The sequence below is a fragment of the Megalobrama amblycephala genome, linkage group LG5, assembly GCF_018812025.1.
Source record: "Megalobrama amblycephala isolate DHTTF-2021 linkage group LG5, ASM1881202v1, whole genome shotgun sequence".
Classification (NCBI taxonomy): domain Eukaryota; kingdom Metazoa; phylum Chordata; class Actinopteri; order Cypriniformes; family Xenocyprididae; genus Megalobrama; species Megalobrama amblycephala.
Window position 1 is genome coordinate 7666841 of NC_063048.1, and position 8834 is coordinate 7675674.

General features: G+C 37.9%; 1 protein-coding gene across 1 annotated transcript; it reads right to left on the reverse strand.

Moving 5' to 3' along the window:
• Nucleotides 1–724: 724 nt before the first annotated feature.
• nkx2.2a (NK2 homeobox 2a) lies at nucleotides 725–8435 on the reverse strand. Its single transcript, XM_048190543.1, has 3 exons — nucleotides 7764–8435; nucleotides 2388–2693; nucleotides 725–1654 (listed from the first exon to the last, which is right to left on the reverse strand). The coding sequence occupies exons 2-3, from the start codon at nucleotides 2653–2655 to the stop codon at nucleotides 1101–1103; spliced, it is 822 nt and encodes a 273-aa protein (XP_048046500.1). The 5' UTR covers nucleotides 2656–2693; nucleotides 7764–8435; the 3' UTR covers nucleotides 725–1100.
• Nucleotides 8436–8834: the final 399 nt, after the last annotated feature.

Below are 8834 nucleotides of genomic sequence, written 5' to 3' on the forward strand. Positions count from 1 at the left end.
TAAGCTAGATTTTAATTGTAAATATTAAAATCACATAATATTACCGTAACAAAACTTTGTCACGTGTGTTTTCTCTCTTAAATGTGCCGCTTTAACACCCGAAATGTCAGCCGTGGAGCCTGAAAAGGAAGAGAGCGTTTGAATGAAAAGCTGCTTAGCTGAAGAAGCCCTCTTATATTAAGTGAGTGGATTTTTACCCCTATTTCACAAGTGACTTTAGCCTTCTTATTGCTGAAGTGTTCGTACAGATAAATTCGGAAAACTGAAGCCAATTGTGTTGCTGATGAAGTGACAAGGAGAGCGACAAGCTGTCCAAAGCAACATTTGTGCAAATATAAAAGGGTTTACAAATTAGCATAATTATATTATTTGTATTTCTATTATATATTCTATTAGCGTATAATAAGGTATTTATGTTAATGGAAAATAGCGAAGAAACGACTCATATTTTGCAAATGAGTCCGAAATCATTGAGACCAAACGCAAAGCAAACCGGAATTTCTGAAACACATCATTTTATTAAAAGTCTTAATAAAAAGAATTGTAGACCTCCCTCGCCAGCGCGCGGTGTTTCTGAGATGAACATGAGGGATATTTATCGACAACTGATGTTCCATTTTCCCTAAATATCGGATATATTTAGGCTATAGGCTTACTGAACGGTCAAACATAATATTGCAAACAATTATCACAAAATATTTACATAGAAAACAAACCAATGAAATAAGCTAAAGATTGCCAATGTTTATTCATGGCCATAAATATATTCGGTCCATTGTAAAAGAAAGAAATAAAATTTTCTATAATCATAAAGTGGTTTTGCACGTGCTTATAACACGAAGGACAAAAGGAAAACATTTCTACAACACACAAACATACTTTACAAAATTTCACAAGAGCTTTAACATTCTTAAATTTGGGGAGAGGCTTGACCCGGTTTTCTTAACGAAAACATGTAAACATGGCGCACACGTCAATCCCCAAAATAAATTGGTGAGAAAGGGTCAAGCTGCAAAAATAAAAAGTCTTGTATTTTTGTTTGGAAAGCTCCTTACCACGGTCTTTAAAATGCAGCCCTGCATTTGCAAGTCAGTATTTGTTCACCAAGTCCACTGTTGCGTTTGCACCAAGTGATGTGCTGTTGGGAACTGTGGTGTGGTGGCGGCGCTGTAATGCGCGTTATATTGCATGTGCTGGAGAGACTGGGCGCTATACGCAGAGAACGGAATTCCAGCCTGAAAAGTAGCTGCCAAGTCCTGAGCTTTTAGCGTATGGCAGGGTTTGCCATCTCTGACTAACACAGGCACGGCCACCCGCCTAGGAGAAGGGAGATGGGTCACTTCCATACCTTTCTCCGCCCGGGCTCTCTTCATTTTGTACCGATGGTTCTGGAACCAGATTTTCACTTGGGTTGGAGTCAGGCGGATCAAACTGGCGAGATGCTCCCTCTCCGGGGCCGACAGATATCTCTGTTGCCTAAACCGGCGCTCGAGTTCGTAAGTTTGTGCCTTGGAAAAGAGCACCCTCCTTTTGCGCTTCTTACCAGAGTCGCTGCCGTTGCTCGAAGTTTCCTTGTCATTGTCCGGCGATTCGTCGGCTGAAGGTTCCGGAGATTTTGCAGACGAGTCTTGAGAGTTTGCGGATAGGCCGTGTACTGGTCAAGAAAAGAGAGAGAGAGAAAGAAAGAAAGAAAGAAAGAAAGAAAGAAAGAAAGAAAGAAAGAAAGAGAAAGAAAAAAGGAATAAAAAGAAATAAAAAAAAACAGATTTAATACCACATCAAATAAAAATACATTGCATTGTGAATTGCGTTTGTTGATGACATTTCTTATCGTCAAATTTACACGCACAAATTTAAACTAACACATTTACCGAAAAACATGAAGTTACTAATAAAAATACAGCCAGTTCAGCTATCTGTTATTACAGATTTATTTTGGTTATTACAATATGATATTATAGAATTAACATCCATATTATCATGGGGTGTGTGACCTAAACGAACCGATGGTTTTGCCGTTTAGCCTATTCAACAGTTTACAAAGAGGAAAATGTAAGCGAAAACTAAGAGGCAATAAAGAGACTATTCCAGAAACTATCTAGACAATTCTAACTGCATTTATGAAACAGCTAATTTAGCTAATTTCACCGCAGTCATGACCACGATCCAGAAGCACATAATAGTTACGCCTTTAGACAAGCGCAACAGTGGGCTGTTGTCTACTGCAATATCAAAGACCATGATTTTGTAGATTGACTGCAGCCGTGCAAAATCAAATATTTGTAATAGACGTTCAGTATAGCTTTGTAAAAAAAAAAAAAAAAAAAAAAAGCGCTGCTTTAGAATCGAAGAGAGTTTCGAGAATTCTTGTGGGGTGGCTTACTTACATGAGTATTGGATGCTGTCCGTAGTTGCGAGCCATCTGGTATAAGGATTGTCGCTATTATCATAAAATGGATTCTTTAAAGGCAGGTTTTGAACATTCTCTAAAGGACTTTGCACTAGCACTCCAGGCGTTTTAGTCGCCTCAGAACCCTCCGTATCTTCCTCAGTCCCGGTGATAGATCCTTCTTCATCGTTAGTATCAGGGAGGTCCAAAATGTCCTTTACTGAAAAGCCCGTCTTTGTGTTGGTCAACGACATGTTCTGGGGCATTTGATGCAGTAAAGTTGCTGCACCAGTTTGGCAATCCTCTGTTTAAAAACACAAAAACACAAGACGATTTATTGAATGTAGGATCAGTGCCGTTTCAGCGCGAAGTAAACTGAAGTCGACGCATGAGGCTCGGTCGTTAACCGTTGCTTGGAAAAAAAGTAGCGGAGAAATCAGTTCTGTAAGTCCAGGAAGAATGCCAAAGTGACTGAAGTGGTATATCTAGCTCATGGATATTGCGCTACTGCTGGGTGTTAGGGGGAAATAAGCCATTACCAGACTGATCAGTCCATATAAGGTTGGTCTCAACACATGAACCTGCAGTGAAAAAGCATTAAAAACGAAAAAGGTTGGCCACGTGTGGGCGGGTCTTGGGAGTCAAGTGGATGAAGACAGTGTTTGCCGATGTGAAATTGTGGGTTTTGGGGAGATCCTAGCCTATACCATTGGTGCTTCAGAACATGATGAGTGGTATAACGTGTCAATTAATTACAAAGATGGGGAGGGCCTTTTTACACCCTATTTACATACAAAGAACCTCCGAGTAGCTTTATACACATCATAGGCCTTCTTGAACTGGAAATGGACAAAACCTGTGCATAAAACTAATAACTTATAACGCAGACATAAATAAATTTCCCACTCTAAGTGATGCTTGGACCCTATATAGAACGATAATACCTGTTGTTGTAAACAAATGTTTATTTAAAAAAAAAAAAAAAAAAGGCAGCGAAATCGCCTCTAGTGGTACAGACTAATTTATGTAGGTCAATATTTTGGTTCGGGATTAAGGAGAAGGGTCGTTCACTGGATACGATTAAGCCATCAAAAAAGGATGAAACGGAAAAAAGAACATTTAATGATCTTGATTTTTTTATGGATGATCATTATTAGCTTCTTATTAATATTCCAGTATAGCGTTATAATTTTTCATAATTTGTTAATTTTCATAATTTGTTAAATTATTTTTTAAAAAACCGACACATTTCTAGTACCATTTTTTAACGTTTTCCAAAGACAGTCGAAAGGATAATGTGGATAAACAGTACAACTGTTCAAATCACATAAACGACAATTTACTGCCTATTCTTTTAAACAAATTTCTAATTTGTTTTCTGATTATATTTGCATTGGTTCTTTCGGTTGTCCGCAGTATATATAAAAAGTGAAGCATTGTTGTTGTGTATTTTGCCTCTCCTTTTCAACCCTCTGTCCTATCTTTTCTTTTTGCCTCTTTGCCTCCTATCTAGTATGTGATGTGGGTGACAATGTTGCACGTTTCTAGCCAGTCCTCTGCTCATCCTGGGTGGTCGAACCCGGGCAAACACAAATACAAACCGATTGCTAAGCTGCAGACAATAGGGGAAATGTAGACAAATGTCCGGCTCCTGTTGGAAGCCTTTGTCCGGCCGTAGTTTTTGCATTTATTTAAGGGCCAAAATAATAGATGATTGACGCCCCTGTACAATACGTTCTAACTGTTTGGAATAAATCTGAGGTTGTTCCTAGTTGTCATGGCATTCACTGCTTTCAATGGACTATCTCTTCATTCATTTCTGTACCCCTTCACAATATCAAGGAAAGTCCTTCATCTCTCTCTCTCTCTCTCTCTCTCTCTCTCTCTCTCTCTCTCTCTCTCTCTCACACACACACACACACACACACACACACACACACACACACACACACACACACACACACACACACACACACACTCTCTCTCTCTCTCTCTCACACACACACACACACACACACACATGCAAGGAAATGCACGCACATTCTACGCGCAGTTTCTCTTTCGCACGCGCGTGTGCAAGCATACACACTGACTGGAATATTGGTGATAAGTAGGGTACAAATTTGATAGAATTATTTCTTTATTTGATCTATTTCATTATTTGTTATGTGTTGAAATGATAAATTATTGCTGTTTGTGCTTTATCTTAATCACTGTATTTAAGTTTTTAATAACTGCTGTTAAAAGAAACCATGTTTTACAATTTTTGCTAGTAAAATGTTAGAATATCAGATAATGAAATGAGAAATATCCAGATTCTAGGGTAGCAAGATTCATTTACAATATCAGCAATTACATTGTTCATGAAATGGCAAACACGATTAAACAAGCATATTTTTCATTCTATGATCTTTTCTATAATCAGTTACCTGATAGGTAAATACTTAACCAGAGTTTTACGTAGAATTAATCACGCAGAGACAGAAAAATCGGACAATGGAAGCATTGAACTGGACGGGCCAGGAGCAAAGTCGAACAGTGAACGCTTTTCGCAAGGTCATTCTCCCAGCCTTCCCATGCCGCAGAGACAGGTTACTGAACACATCACTGTAACCATGAAATGATAAATGACTAGAGCCTTGCAAATACGCCGATTTACTCTAAACACAATATAAAACCGTTACTGTTGCTCTCTTTTAGACTATCGGCACTGATGCAATTTTATTTCTAGCATATCATAGACTGGTGACAGAATTGGTAAACAATGTATTAATTAATGAGCCAGTCTACTCTGTTCCCATGTAACCAGCACAACACACTCCGCAATCGATGGCAGGGCTCGTGGTTAGTCTGTAGCCAGTGATTTGGGAATGTGTTTGAACAATTGAACCGAGGAGTTCGGTGAGGAGAAGTAAATGTGCACAAGCTGAGTGGCTATACTTCACTTCAAGAGCCATTTCCTTCTGTTTACCTGTTTACTTTTGCAGGTAGCTCAAATAGACCGTTCGTCTTTACGCTTAGACTGAAAAAGGGGAGCGACACTATATGTTAGCGCACTGATTTTGGTTAAACTAGTGTAATTCCCGATGAGCATTTTTAACGGTGTTGACATCGCCTTTGCTATCCAAACATTTCAGTAGCCTACTTGATATTCCTTTATGAGTTGTGAACATTAGTGCCAGATTGGTTATAGATATAATAAAACGCTCTCATAAATTTCAGGTAAAAAAGATAGACAACAACAACAACAATAATTTTTCATATTTTAATAATTTTTATTTAATTAATTTATTTATTTTTTGCAGAGGAAGCAGCGCACTATTTACAGTGGTATCTCGGTCTATTATCTATTCGGTTTACAAAACAAATGATACAAAAAGGAGAAAAGGAGAAAATTAAATCTGCACAAAGCATCACATTAATATTTAAATTATATATTAATTCTGAAATTAAATATATATAAATCTGAAACTTATTTTTAGGAGTAGTAGCCTACCAAAGCATGTTTTAATACTTACAGACTATATGCGGTTAAAATAAAAAAATATTCGGTTTGTTGAATTTTCGAGGAAACAATTGACGTTCACTGCAATCTGGGATTGTATGTACCATACTTTAGATTTATATAGAAATACAATGTTTCATAATACCACAATAAAACAGCACAATCCATTAATTAATTCCCCTTAACAAAAATGTCTGAATCTGACAGTTTATGGATGCTATTGTTAATAACTGGGGGAAAAAAAGAAAAGAAAAAAAGACCTTTATACGCTTGATTAAAAAGAAAATCCTAATGCTGCCAGAAGGCCAGAGGAGTATAATAACGTTGATCATTTCTTGCTTTAATCGACGAATTTCAGCGTATTCCGATGCCTTGGGCGAGCAGTTAAGCTTTGATAAATGTAACCCTGTTTCCCTCTAGGTGCTCATGATAAATGTATAAACTGACAAGAGCGATTTTCTGCTTTTCCCCTGCGATTAAAAGGCCATAAAAGGGAAATGTTGGTGTAAAAATAAGTCTGGTGGTTTGTGCGACTTAGCTGCTGTCCCAAGAAAATGCCCTGCAGCACAGATCGTTTGGAGCTGGTCTGATTCTCCTCACTGCAGGGCAAACGCTGCGCCTTTATTCGTTTCAGAGCCTCTAATGATTAAACATGTCACAAGGAGATTAACACGGTGCCCATGGCCCAGGGATATGCCTTCATTTGTTTAACTACCAGTTTATTTGTTACGGCGAATTTCATGGCGCATAGTGTTAAATTCTCCATCCTGGCACCTTTATCAGCGTACCCAAAACAAATTGGTTTAAGGATTATCATTTTAATCACGTCTTTTCTCGAGTCCACTGGGACTATTTCTTCTATTTTTGCAATCCGTTTGAAATTAATTATAGATTAATTGAAATAAACTGTCCCTGCTTTACACACACGTTAAGTTAGAAATAGTGCATGTTTCAGAGCGAGGTTTCCTTCGTTCACACCAATAAATTATAGTTGCATCCAGTCATATGATTTCCACAGAGGGTGATGGTGGAGATGGGCACCGAAGAGACATTTTTGATACTCGGGCGAACTCTGCCGGTACAAATGCGTATAGCCTGAAGAGAAACAAGGGATAATAAACTAAGAGGAATAGATCTAATAGTGTTTTCTGCTACACAAACTTTCTCCAATAAATAACAGGAATAAACTCAAACGTAGCTATAGTTATGTAATACGTTTAATACGTAATACGCGAAATATCCAGATTCATCGTTCACCCTAACTTATCAAAAATAAATTGATAGGCTACATTAACAGATGATAAACGATAGAAACAAAAGATAAAAACAAAAACAAATCAACAACAACAACAAAATATAATAACAACAACAACAACAACAACAACAACCCCTTACGAAAAATGAACCATGGTTTTATCATAGTAAAATCGTAGTTAATTCGTGGTTACCATGGAATAACTACAAGAACCATCGTTTTTTTATTGTATTCGTAGTAAAACCATGGTTAATTTTCGTAAGGGACAACCTAGTAATAGCCTTATAATCTTTGCTATAAATAGTTTCTTTTATTTATTAGGCTAAGACTGCGTCTGTCACATGGGTTTAGCCAATGCAATATGTTATGCAAATTTTCATATCCAAAGATTGCTTTTTCATATAAAAAGGTAGGCCTGCACTGCACGAAACATTACAAACAAGTTACTTGCTTTTAATAGAATAAGTGCGTGCGTGCGTAAGTGTGTGCGCGTGCGCATGCACGAGCTCATCACACACACACACACACACACACACACAGAGGCATTTAATCTTTGCACAACCTACCTAACGCACTGTACGTGGAGAGGTCGAGTGATAGTAATAAATGCTCACCTGGCGGCTGACGGAAGAGGGTAAGTGGTGCAGCTTGCGTTAAGACACCGCACAGTTAATGAAATATCTCCAAATGAAAGTAAGGAGTGCACGCACCGATAAGCCTGATGTGCTTTATATACCCGGGGAGCAAGCACTCCTCTTCTGATATTGTCCAAGTACGTTTGCATAGCTGGCGAAGTGGCTCTGCCTTAGATTTGCTACTAACATTGCATGATGTTTGTTTTCCCCCTGCAATGACGTGAGACAAAATATTGGCCATATGTTCGTCGGCAATAAATTGGTCATGAGAGCAAACATGGTTGCCTCATAAGAGCGCTTTTAGCTGATCCGTATTCACCGATTCATGCTACACTATTGACCAAAGTGCTATTACTGCCTTCTGTGTCGTTTTGATACACTTAGGCTGTGAATTGTTCTAAGCTGTTTATTATATCAAATAGCCAACAAAAAAGTTGATTCACATGGCTTTTGTAAACCTGCGGCTAAGAATGTCTCTGCCAGAAATCTCTATAATAAATCGCTTGGTTGCCATGCTGTTGCATGGCTAAAAGAACAGATGTGGCATGCTCTGTTGGTGAAAACCCCGTTTACTTAAGATACCCTTATGCAATTGTTGATATCCGAGGTCAGAGGACTCATTGGTGGTCTACTCTAAGGTGTGAACCCATGGCTTACATTTTGGATCAGTGCGAATGGCTTAAAGCTTCTCGTCGAGTCTCATTTAGTCAGACACAACGATGCAGTGTGCGTTTAATAAAGTCATTCCGAATATGGGTAATTAATAATCAATTGGTTGACTTACTAAAATAAGTTAAGCCTCAGTAGTAATTAAAGTAGGCCTATTACAGAATCCACAGATGGTTAATGTTAAGAGTAATACTTTATCTGGCGCTTAAATAGAAAATGCCCATTTAAATTACATGCGTCAATATTTGTGATGATTTACTAAATAAAACAGCAATACAATTCAAGAACTGTAGCCTATATCGTATTTGCTTGCAATGAAGAAATAGCTTTATATACGTTACAGTAGAGCAGAATAATAATTTTTAATTGATAACACGCATA

Excerpts from the sequence above, each read along its gene's own strand:
- nkx2.2a (XM_048190543.1), bottom strand. The coding sequence starts at position 2,655 with ATGCCCCAGAACATGTCGTTGACCAACACAAAGACGGGCTTTTCAGTA. Across the intron at positions 1,655-2,387 it reads GGACAGCATCCAATACTCAT|TACACGGCCTATCCGCAAAC; the intron begins GTAAGTAAGCCA and ends TTTCTTGACCAG.